Below are 12,157 nucleotides of genomic sequence, written 5' to 3' on the forward strand. Positions count from 1 at the left end.
CCTGGCAAGAATGATAAAGGTAAAAAGACACATAAATAAATATGGAGACACGCCAGGGAAAGAAAATATACAGGTTACATAGGTCTCATGTCCAGAACGGAGAGAAAGGAAGAATAAGTATCAATACATATAGGCAAGTAATCAACAGAATATTTTCCATCACTACTTCCCCCGACTCTACCTGTTCAGGTTGTTTGTTGTTTGGTTGGTTTTTTTTAGGTGGAGGCTTAGGAGCAGGGCTTTGTGCACACAGGCTCTCTGCCACTCAGTCACTTCCTCAGACCCCTTACTCATCTCTCAAAACTGACCTCAAATGCTGCATCTCCCACGAAGCCTTCCCAGCGCCTCCCACTCGACATAAATCTTTCTCTTTTCTTCTTCCTCAGCTTCTGCCGGTCTCTTTATTATAGCTTGCGTGCTCATAATTTGTGCTCATCTTATCTCCATAACTAAATTGTAAGCTTTAATGCAAGAGCCATTGATTGAGGCCTGTTGTATGGCAGAGGTTCAGTGAACATGTTAGGCTGAGGGAAAGGATGACAGATGGCCTCTGTGAAGTCCTTGAGAGTTGGGCTTGTTTTATAATCGTGTCCAGTCAAGCATGCCAAGGCAGTTTGCAACCCTTAATGGGAACTAAGTGCATTTTTTTAATGAAGCCCTGCATTTCTGAGCAAACGAATGTCAGTACTGAGAAGGTGGTGAGGTAAGGCCAGCAGAGTTCTCAGATGACTGTAAGTGACCTGGGGGTGTAATCTGGACTCTAACACTGCCCTTAGAGTAGACAGGTCACCAGATCCCACCTTTCAGGAGTGATTATGATAGTGACCTCTCCCTCAAGGGCTATTTCCTGCAGGTCAGAGGCAGAGTCAGGCAGGATGCCAAAACTTCTTAATTTCTCTCCACCTCCACCTTGGCAAACCCCTTCCCCTCTTCAGGACTCAGGTCCCCACCTATGCCAGGGGAACAGCCCCACCCCGATGCTGCTTTGAGATCCAGCGTGGCAGGGGTGGGGTAGGGCCAGGGGGGATGGGAGGGGGAGCATCCTGTGTTATAATTATAATTATCACACCTTGGATCCTATCACATGCTCTCAGAGGAGCTCTTTCCTTCCCACGGACTCATCCCTCTAGGTACAGGAAGTCACCGGAGAAACTGAGGCAGAGGGGGGGGGAGGGGAAAGCAGCTAGATCACAAGCTGAGTACCCAGGCTGCTGTGGCTTGTCCATTCATAATGTACCCTTCTTCTCAAAGTGTGACCAGCCACAACATCTCCCAACTCACTCACCCCAACTGAACACTGAAGGGAAACAGAACTTCTCTGAGGTGGTGTTAAGGTGACAAACACACCCACATCTTCATGGATATAGTTAGTAAACAACCTTAAAAAATGGGGGCTGCAAGTGTCACCAGCCACAGAGAGTAAGGCAGCCGCCTACGCCTTTGCGGTAGGACTCTCTCTTTCCTCACCTAACAAATATTTATATTCAAGTCCCTCCTTATTCCCTACTTCCCTCAGTCCTGTGATGTCTCACAGGAACCATACTCCTGAAGAATATGCTGTATGCTCTGGCCTTTTCTATTCTCTTCTGGAATGAATTTCGGGGGAAGCCAGATTTCCGGTCAGGGGCTCTATGAAGATAATGTTTATGTGAGCCTTCCCAGACCAATGTCTACATTTCAGAGTGCAACTCTTTCTTCTCTATTGGCGCCCCATTCCTGTCATGCCTCCCCTGCCCAACTCCCACCTACACTCTGGGCTCTAAGAACGGGAACAATTCAAGCCACGATGGATGGCATCCTGAGCACGTGCATCAGTCTGTGTAGCATCATTGTACGTGCCTGCAAATGCACATCCACTCAACCGACATTTAATGAAAATCACTGCGTCAGACTCAAGGGAGGTGGCAGAGACATACGACACATGATCTCTGCCCTCATGGGCCCCTCAGTCAGGAGAAGACAGACACATATACATTGGCAGCAAATTAGATTTCCCCATCACGTGTTTCCTTTGTGTGTCTCTGAGTAAGTGTTGCTAATATACGTGCTCCTGCCTCTGTCCAGACCCACGTGGGTATCCTCTGCGTGTGTCCAGGCACTCACTTAAACTGGTCTCAATCCCCGTGGAAGGCTGCACACCTAAGCCAAACCGGTTGGAGAGGGTTATGCTGAAATTTTTTGTTTGTGACAATGGGACCTGAAGTGAGTCAGGGAGGGACAAGGCTGGGTGGAGTGGTGTGGGGGAAGAAGAGTGAGAGTGAGGGTCAGATTGAGTGATCAAGGGAGGAAGGGAGTGGGTCAAAGTGGGAAGGGACGGGGTGGGGTGCCAGGAGAATGGCCCTAGGGTAGGAGGAGTAAATACGAGCTCTCCCGTAGTGAGCGATATTCTGTTTGTCTGCAGCAAGAGTCCAAGTCGGAGAACAGGCTTGAAGGAGACTCTGGCACTGAGAGAGAGGAGGGAGAAAAAAATAAGTCAGAATGCAACTAGTTAGAAGCTTGGGTGTGGAAGAAATGTTGACGCTCCGTTTTGCATGGCTTTGATAAGCTGTTCCTCGCGCATTCATCCTCCTGCTTCCTCTGGAGTTTGCACAGAAAGCTGTGGCTGGCGCGGTAGACGGTTACTGATAATTGGACTTGACTCTATCCCCTCCCCCTCCCCCTCCCCCCCTCCCCTCCCCCAGACTGAGGCTGCAGCAGGTTAGCCTTGTGTTCACTGCTCTTCCTCCACAGGACACCTCTCCACTTGTGCAGATGTGGAGAGAAATTCCCCCATACATAGCACAGGGTCTCCAGAAGCCCTTCTTACACTGAAAAATGCCTTCCCCCCCCCCCCATGCCTCATCCCCCACCCTAAAACCTCACCATGCCCAATATTGGGATGGTGGCATCTTGATTTCCAAGATAGTCCACCTAAACGTTGCTGTGTGCTGTGCTGTTTCTTATCTGCCAATCATGCAGTCTCAATACCCAGCCCATCTTCTAATGACAACCACGTTTCCTGGTTGCCTAACAACATCCCTTTGAGCTCAGGGAAGCTGGGCCTGGTGGCTCCTCAAGGGTTCCAAAGCTGGAGTAAGTAAGCCGCCAAGGAAGCGACAGGGCTAAACACAAGGCACATTTGGGTCCTGCTTCTCAACAGACCCAGTTGAACGGCAGAGCCCCTCCTCTTTGCTCGCCCTCAGCCTCTATAAACACACTTCCGCAAGCTCAGTGGCTAGAACGTGGGTTAAGAGACAAAAGCCTTTATTATTTTACCCTGTGTTTATGGATGGCCTGACAGTTTTAGAAGGCTGTTGATTTAGGCCCCAGCTGGCACGGGCTGAGCATAGGAACTCTTGTGCAAACCGATCTTCTGAGTGGTGACAACAGGTAGCAGACGATGTAGCGGGGTTAAGAAAGCAAGAGCAAAGGTAAGAGGGGAGCCTGAGGATTTATTGGGGGGGGGGCAAAATGGACTCGGGGCTGTGTCCTCCCTGTCCCCGCTCCTCCCAGGGAGCCCACCTGTATGTGGAGACAGCCCCCAGGTGAGTCTATCCTGCTGTCCAGCTTTACCTTGAAGTCTTCCTGAGTTGGTTTCTCCTTCGGATGTAGAAGCAGCTTAAGTGTAAAAGGGTTAGGAATCAGGAATATCCACTTCCTCCGGTAATAGCCAGGTCAAGAACCTCGGTCTAGGAGCTATACGCAAAGGGCAGAGGAACAAGGACTGGCATCCAACCTACCTTGCCAGCTTTACCCTCCCTGCAGCTAGGCTTACACTCACTCAGGTCTTCTCTGGGGGAAATGGCTGGGAAAGTCCTGTAGGGTGTTCACAGGTCCTCATCTGTGGTCCAGGCCTTATGATTGTGCCAAGGGGTTCCACACTCTGGTGTAGTCCTAAGATGCAGTTGAAGGGAAGATGTCTAGCCATTCCTGGATAAGTCGGGTGGTGGCTCCCTAAGGCAGAAAGGGCAAACCCTAAAAGGAAACCAAGTGAAAACAGACAGACACAAACAGCAGAATAAAAGCTACCCTGGGAGGAATAAGAAAGTAAGCAAGTGCTGTGACCTGGGACACATGGGAGCTGAGGCGGATTTTTCAGTGGAGGGAAATCTTCTGGAGTGCCTGTATTCTATATGGGAACCTTTTCATTGGGCAATTCTGGCCTTTAATCCCAGCACTCGGGAGGTAGAGGCAGGTGGATCTCTGTGAGTTCAAAGCCAGCCTGGACAACAAAGTGAGTCCAGGACAGCCAGGGCTGTTATACGGAGAAACCTTATCTCAAAAAACAAAAACAAAATAATAATAATAATACTTTTCTAAATTATTTAAGAAATAGAGAGTGTGTGTCTTGTCACGGTGTGTGTGTAGAGAAGACGTCAGTAGACAACTTTTTTTTTTTTAAAGATTTATTTATTTAGTAAGTATATAGTGTTTTGCCTGCTTGTATGGCTGCAGTCCAGAAGAGGGTACCAGATCTCATTATATATAGATGGTTGTGAGCCACCATGTGGAATTGAACTCAGGACCTCTGGAAGAGCAGGCAGTTCTCTTAACCTCTGAGTACCCACACCAGAGGGCAACTTTGAAGAATCCGCCCGCCCCTCCCCCACCTCTTTCCCCCTCCATGTGTGTCCCAGGGATTGAACTCAGCGATCAGGTTTATCAGCAAGCCTCTTGATCAGATGAGCCACCTTGCCAGCCCCCTGCCCCCCCCAACATCCAAAATAATTTTTTAAAAGCAAAAGATAGCCAGGCACAGCGGCACACATCTTTATTTGTTTTTTGTTTTGTTTTGTATTTTTGGTTTTTTGAGACAGGGTCTCTCTGTGTAGCCTTGACTGTCCTGGACTCGCTCTGTAGACCAGGCTGGCCTCGAACTCACAGCAATCCACCTGCCTCTGCCTCCTGAGTGCTGGGATTAAAGATGTGTACCACCACGCCCAGCTGGCACACATCTTTAATGCTAGTACTTGGGAGGCAGAAGCAGGTGGATCGCTGTGCATCAGAGGCCAGCCTGGCTTACAAAGGGGGGTTTCAGGACAGCCAGAGCTACATGAGAACCCCTGCCTCAAAAAAAAAAGAAAAAATAAAACAAAACAAAAAAACCAACCAGTACCACCAATAGCAAAAGCAAAAGATGATAGACAATTAATCCCTAAAGAACAGAAATTACATTTATGCATTGTGAGGAATGTTGGGGGTAGGGATGTGCATACAATGTCCCTCAAGTGGAGGTCAGAGGACAAGTTGGCAGAAGTCAGTTCTCTCCTTCCACCATGTGGGGCTGGGGACTCAAACTCAGGTCATCAGGCTTAGTAGCCAGCACCTCTACCTACTGAGCCATCTTACCAGCTCCTAGAGAGGAAATCCAGAGATAAAAAATCTGAACAAGAGAAAGCCATTACGAGAAATGTCTGGATGCCTACTGCCCACCACTGGGACCTCTTAATTCCCATACTGTTTGCTCTCAGTTCTCATCCTCAATGACTAATGATACTATCCTACTAGACATTGGTTTCTCCCTACCCCCCCCCCCTCTCTCTTTGAGACAGGGTTTCCCTATGCCCTGGCCATCCTATAGACCAGTCTGGTCTCACAGTCAGAGATCTGCCTGCCTCTGCCTCCCAAGTGCTGAAACTAAAGGCATGCACCACCATTACCCTCCCGCTTCTATCAGATACTTTGCAGCTCATGTCCAGCCAAAGGAGCTCTCCTGATTTCCTGGCCATTCCTTTAATCTCTTTTGTCTATGTTCTCTAGCAAAGAGCGGAGTCAAAATTGGTGTCAGAGAGCACAGGGCCATGCCAAGTCAAGTGGCTAGAAAATATAGGAAAATATAGACAGGTCGGAGACAATAGAGAGGCAGAGAGCAGGCCTGACAGATGAGGCAGCACGGAGGATACAGGAGGGCACTGTGGAAGGCTTGAGAGTGTGACAGAGACTCGCTGGTCTAAGTGTTGTCTTGCTGTATGCACTGAACAGTACTGAGGATGGGGAACGATTCCAGGGTCAGAAAGCCAGGTATGGTGGCACGTGCCTGTTGTATCCTAGCAGTTAGGCTAATAAAGAATGTTGTGAGCTCAAGGTCTGCCTGGGGTACTTAGCAGTGCCCAGTCTCAAAAGAGAAAAGATCATGGGGGAGATGGCTCAGAGGTTAAGAGCACTGCCTACTCTTCCGGAGGTCCTGAGTTCAATTCCCAACAACCACATGGTAGCGCATAACCATCTATGATGAGATCTGGTGCCCTCTTCTGGCGGGCAGCACACATGCAGGCAGAACATTGTATACATAATAAATCTTGAAAAGAAAAGAGCATGGGGCTAAGTCAGGGGGAAGATAAAGAACATGTGAAGATTTAAGTCAAGGCAGAAAGCATATGTCACACGAATGCAGATCAGCTGGCTTGTGCCCACTTCCTCCTGCCAGCCTTCCCTCTTCCCGCTTCTTTCCTGCTTCCTCCAAGATAGAGACTTAGTTCAAAATAACTGGGAGCAGTGGGAGTCCTGGGCAGCCCCTCTCTTGGGGCTAGGGTCATTACTGGGTAGAAATGAGGGGTACAGAGCTGAAGTGGATACAGCTTGTGAGGCTCAGGTTACACATCCAGGTAAGACTCAAAGGACGCACAGCATTAGAGTTCAACTAGAAGAACAAGAAACAAAGCTGAGAGAAACTGGAAAGGACCCTGGGATGGGGAGGGACTATTTCTCAAAAGAAGAGGCAGAAAACAAGACTGGCAGCTCAGCCGAAGATGGGTAAAATGGGTAGCAGGCCAATAAGAATTAAGCAAAATGATCTCAGCCCCTCTAGTCAGCACCTTGTCTAATCCAGAGGGTATCAGATCCATGTTTAGTTGATGGGAAGTGAGTCAATGGGAAACCTTAAAGATTAGCATTTAGCGACAGACACAAGAACTGGGGGTGGGGGTGGGGGCAGGCCTTTGTTTTTTGTTTTGTTTTGTTTTGTTTTGTTTTTGTTTGGTTGGTTTTTTTTTTCCGAGACAGGGTTTCTCTGTGTAGCCTTGGCTGTCCTACACTCACTTTGTAGACCAGGCTGGCCTCGAACTCACAGCAATTCGCCTGCCTCTGCCTCCCGAGTGCTGGGATTAAAGGCGTGCGCCACCACGCCCGGCTAGGCCTTTGTTTTTGTTGAGGTTATTATTTAACTTTTTTCAAAAAATTTACTCATTTATTATTTATTCTGCCCGCATGGTTGTGAGCCACCATGTGGTTGCTGGGAATTGAACTCATGACCTTTGGAAGAACAGTTAGTGCTCTTAACTTATGAGCTATCTATCCAGCCCCTATTATTTAACTGTCCGTTTGTTGTTTTTTTGAGACAGGGTTTCTCTGTGTAGCCTTGGCCGTTCTGGACTCGCTTTGTAGACCAGGCTGGCCTCGAACTCACAGCAATCCACCTGCCTCTGCCTCCAGAGTGCTGGCATTAAAGGCGGGCGCCACCACGCCCAGCTTATTATTTAACTTTTAAAGTTAGGATGGTTGGTTTAGTTCTGGGTAGCCATCTTCCTGCATCAGTGTCCCAAGTGCTGCAATCAAAGGTGGTGTGTATTCATGTTCACACGTGCAGGTGTGTGCATGTGGGAGCCAGAGGACAGTCTCAAGTATGGTTTCTCCGATGCTGTGCACTTAGTATTTTGAGACAGGGCCTCTCACTGACCTGGAGTAGAGTGGCTGGCCACCAAGCCCCAGGAATCCACCACCTCTAGCTTTGTCAGATATTTTCATGTGGGTCCTAGGGATGGCACGAGGATTTGTGGCTTACATCCCTGAGCTATCTCCTCCACTCCCCAGCCTCAGGTATTTATTTTAGAAGAGTTTTACCATAACCTTGGAAAACCGAGGCTCTTACCTGCCAGACACAGGAAAAGGTCATTGGATGGACAAAGACACAAAGCTATTTTGGAATCTCAGCTTAACATACAGGTGGAGGCAGGCCTGTTATCTTAGCTACTCAGGAGGCTGAGGCAAAGACTGCCTAGGCTACAAAATGAGTTCAAGGCCACCCTGGGTAACTTATCAAGACCGGAACTCAGTTTTAAAAAAAAATGGATGGGAGATACAGCACAGTGGTAGAGTGTTGCCAGCATCCGAGGCTCAATCCTCAATACCACAAACTCTGAACAAGGAAGGAAAGGACAGAGACAAAAGCAATGGGCCCTGGTGGTCATGTAGTCTCTATCTACGCCTTCTGTGCATACCCTCCTCACGTAGTGTTCTCTCAACGTCTGAACGGGGATCAGGAGCCTGCTCCGCTGAGCCACACCGTTCCCACCGAAGCCTTGGGCACTCAGTTTGGATTTCTCAAGCTAATGGGGAGCAAGTTCATGTTTTGACACCAAAGGCCAACGTCATAGCCATCCTTCACGCTCAAAGCCCAGCCTGGGAGACACAGATCCAGCCTCTACTCCACCCCAGCTGAGTTACGACGAGTAGAAATCTATTTCCTCCTACAACTGAAACCGGTCTGATCTGGGCCTCTGCATTCTACACTGGGTCTCGTGGGGACGGCTAAGGCCTTCAGGAACTGGGCTTGACTACAAGGAAGACAGCAGGGAGGGGCAGGAGTCGGCTTCGCCCTCCCCATCTTACCCCACCCACTTTCTAAGGCTGGGCAGCTTCCGCCCAGGATCTTATCAGGAGAAACTCCAGGCCCTTAATTCTGAGTTCCACAGGGCCTCCGTTCCCGTGTGTCCTATGAATCTAATGAGGCAAGATGAAATAATTATTCTTCCTAGGACTAAATAGTGAGATACTGTTCAAGGTATGCCCTAACCTATTTTTTCTCAACCTCGTCACACTCTAACTCATCTCTTCCTCCACTCTGTCTCCTTTCCCACCACCACCTTTCTCTCCGGTAACTTCTCTGAGACTGGACTCTACTGCCCTCTAGTGGCCAGAGCAGAGAGGCCTCTTCCACCCAATCACTACCTTTCAGGACTTTACCACTAACAGCCCCTTACGAAAATGGGAACGTATAGGAGGAAGTCTACTCAAATCTCTGAATGCGAAGCCACTTAGTCCACGTCCATTCCTTCAATTTCTGACTTGTGACGTTTTCCTTCCTACCTCATTCCAAGAGAAAATTCCGAGTTGGAAAACCTGCTGCAAAAAATTAAGAAAAAGACAGTCTCCACACACCACCACCACCTGCCTCAAATGTCATAATCACAGGCTAGTTTGCTGTTAGCGGCTTCTTCTAAGTAACTGTCAGCTTCCAGCCTTTTTGAGCGCAAGTCTTTAAGATTATCTACTGACTTCCCCACATCTCGTTGCCCTGACGACATCACTGTAAGATCGCGGTAGCTAACCAGGTCTCCTGTTTCCAAGGTAACAAGCGCTTTGCGACCTGCGCTTTGCAGCGGCCGCACTGCAGTCCCTGCAATAGTTGCTAGGCGACAGCGGTGGGGAGACGAGGTGGCTAGAGTGATGACCTGGGCTGGTGGTCTTGGAAGGGAAGCTAGCCCATGCTTGGAGAAGTGTTGGGCCTCACGTTGAAGGGGCGCTGCCCGAAGCGACCGAACTGCTTCCCCTCCCCCCCGCTGGACTCATGGCTGGGGTGGAGTCCCCCGGTCGAGTGAGGTCCGCATGGACCTGGAGGCCAGTGGCGCGGGACGTGCTTCTGGCTCGTGCCTTCCATTCATGCACGGAACTGCAGGGACGGTTCTATCTGGTAGGGGGTCTCCTAGAAGGGGGTGCAAGAATGCCCAGCAGCGATACGGTGGTCTTCGACCCAGCTGGGGGCCAAGCATTGCGACTGCCAGCCCGGGGCGGTCTCCTTCGCAGTCACCACGACGCGGCACTGGTGGGAGGACGTTGGCTGTGCGTGGTGGGTGGCTGGGACGGTTCACGTCGCTTAGCCACGGTGACCGCGCTGGACACTGAGAGTGGAGTGTGGGAGGTATGGACTGCGAACCCCGACAGCTGCCCTCCTGTTGGCCTCAGCAGTCACACCTGCACTCGCCTCTCGGATCGAGAGCTGCGGGTGTCAGGCAGGGAGGGTGGTATCCGCACTCAGCGACGCTACGGAAGCATCTACACGTTAAAGTTGGACCACAGCACCCGAACTTACTGGTACTGCAACCTCTGCCCCAAACGTTCGTTTTCTCTATACTCTAGAAAGATAAAACCTAGCAAAATTACTGGTAATTTCTCCCTGTCCTCAGCGTAGCACCTTTCAGCTTGGAAATTGTTTGTTTCTTTCGGCTTAACTCTATGTGCCCCCCGAGCCTGATTCTTTCACAAGGGCACCCTGGCAAAGCGGCTCAACACCCGAGTCTTTTCAGAAAATCAAACTCAGGCCTGTATTTCTGTATACCAACAGCTACAAGGAAGAAGGCTGCCACACGGCCTCAAGATCAGGTCACTGTGCTGCCCTGCTGCCAACTCCTGGACCCCACCCGGGGTATCGGCTACTGCTCTTTGGGGGCTGCACCTCAGTTGAACCAGAGGTGGCAGGGCAATGGAGCCACGGGAAAATTAAGGTATAGCTGGTCGCAGTTTAACGTGGAAAGGGACTAAAACTGCGACGGGCAAACCTTCTGACGGTCCCCTCCCTTTCTTCTCTCCCCAAAGGAGCAGCCACTTGCTGCCCCTCGTTTAACGGAACAGCTCGCAAGGCTTGTGAGCAGCGGGCAGGGGCTGCAGCAGGGACCCCAGAGCCTGCGGCACCATTCCTGTTCAGTGGTGGGACCCTTCGCTGTACTGTTTGGTGGAGAGACTCTGACCAGGGCTAGAGACACGATCTGCAATGACCTCTACATCTATGATACACGTGAGAGCCAAACTCATGTTTGAAGGGAGGGAGGAGGGAAAGAGATGAGAACCTGAAAACTACAAAAAGAGTGGTGGGGCAGAAAGAAGGAAAAAATAGTTGAGAAGAGTTAAAGAAATGCAGGGCGGTGTGGTTGTGCACACCTTTAATTCCAGTACTCAGGAGGTAGAGGCAGGTATACCTGAGTTCAAAGCCAGCCTGGTCTACATACCTAGTTCTAGGACACCCTGTCTTTAAAAATAATAATTTTTTAAAAAGTTAAAGAAATGCAATAGAGGACGAGAAAGATAACCCAGCACAGCCCGTAGGATCTCTGCCAGCCCGGTCTATATAATGAACGCACTGTAAGACCTCACCTAATATATATACATAATTTTAAATAGGGCCACAGCCACACATAGTGGTGCGCATATTTAATCCCAGCTCTTGGGAAGGGCAGAGGATCTCTGTGAGTCTGAGGCAGTTCCAAGTCAGCCAGGGCTACACAGAGAAACTTTGTTTACCGAAACAGAAGACAAAAAACCAGAGCCAAGCATAGTGGTTCACACCTTTAATCCAGCACTTGGGAGGCAGAGGCAGCCAGTCTAGAGTGTTTGAGACTAGCCAGGGAGACAGAGTAAGGCCCTGTTTCAAAAACAAAACAAAGTAAATCATAACATAAACAGAACATAAAACAGTTGAAAAGGCCAAAAGATCAAATGAGAGTAAGAGGCGCGCTTCACTGGTGCTGAAGCAGAGACAAAGGACCCCTGGCTCAACAAGCTCCTCTGCTCTGCACCTGACAGGCAAGTCTCCGCCTCTGTGGTTCCACTTTCCCTGTGCAGACCGTGGACTGAAGCGCATGGGCCATCGCACTTGCCTTTGGAATGACCAGCTTTACCTGCTCGGGGGTCTTGGTGAGGACGGCAGGACAGCTAGCCCACAGGTTTGCATCCTTGAGCTCCTCATCTGAAGACTGGCAGAAAGGCACACGGCCAAGCCTGTGTTGTGGAGGCCCACAAAGCATTCTCATCAGAGCTACTGCCCTACTTCAAATGCTTATTAAATTTCCATCTGAGAGTCAACATTTTGTCTCCGAATCCTCTTTAGAAGAGCACTAAATGAGCAGATATCTTTATTTACAAGGGAAAGGCCAAAACATGGTCCTTTCTGATAATCTGAGCCATTAACCGGGTAGAAACAAAAGCCATAAATTATATCCCATTTTTGTTGTTTGTGTGAGACAGGGTCTGAACCTACTCTGCAGACCAGGCTGGCCTATAACTCAGACATCTGCCTCCTGTTGTCTCCCAAGCACTAAAAGTAAAGGCATGCGTGCCACCATGCTCAGCTGTGCGCTATCTTTGCCCTCAATGTAGCCCTAAACGAGAGAAAGTTCCAGGCTACAGC

The 12,157-nt window shown here is 49.6% G+C and overlaps 1 protein-coding gene and 1 long non-coding RNA gene across 2 annotated transcripts; one reads left to right on the plus strand and one right to left on the minus strand.

Moving 5' to 3' along the window:
• Positions 1–1,252: 1,252 nt before the first annotated feature.
• Positions 1,253–4,207, minus strand: LOC311597998. The gene is made up of 4 exons (XR_014779427.1): positions 3,761–4,207; positions 3,553–3,675; positions 3,256–3,352; positions 1,253–2,444 (listed from the first exon to the last, which is right to left on the minus strand). It is a non-coding gene; the product is annotated as an uncharacterized lncRNA (long non-coding RNA).
• A 4,597-nt stretch (positions 4,208–8,804) lies between these two features.
• KLHDC9 (kelch domain containing 9) lies at positions 8,805–11,832 on the plus strand. Its single transcript, XM_084782501.1, has 4 exons — positions 8,805–10,068; positions 10,319–10,478; positions 10,570–10,768; positions 11,554–11,832. Exons 1-4 carry the CDS (start codon positions 9,545–9,547, stop codon positions 11,718–11,720), a joined length of 1,050 nt encoding a protein of 349 aa, XP_084638627.1. The 5' UTR covers positions 8,805–9,544; the 3' UTR covers positions 11,721–11,832.
• The last annotated feature ends 325 nt before the right edge of the window (positions 11,833–12,157 follow it).

Source organism: Acomys minous (assembly GCF_964271855.1).
Source record: "Acomys minous genome assembly, chromosome: 1".
NCBI lineage: Eukaryota > Metazoa > Chordata > Mammalia > Rodentia > Muridae > Acomys > Acomys minous.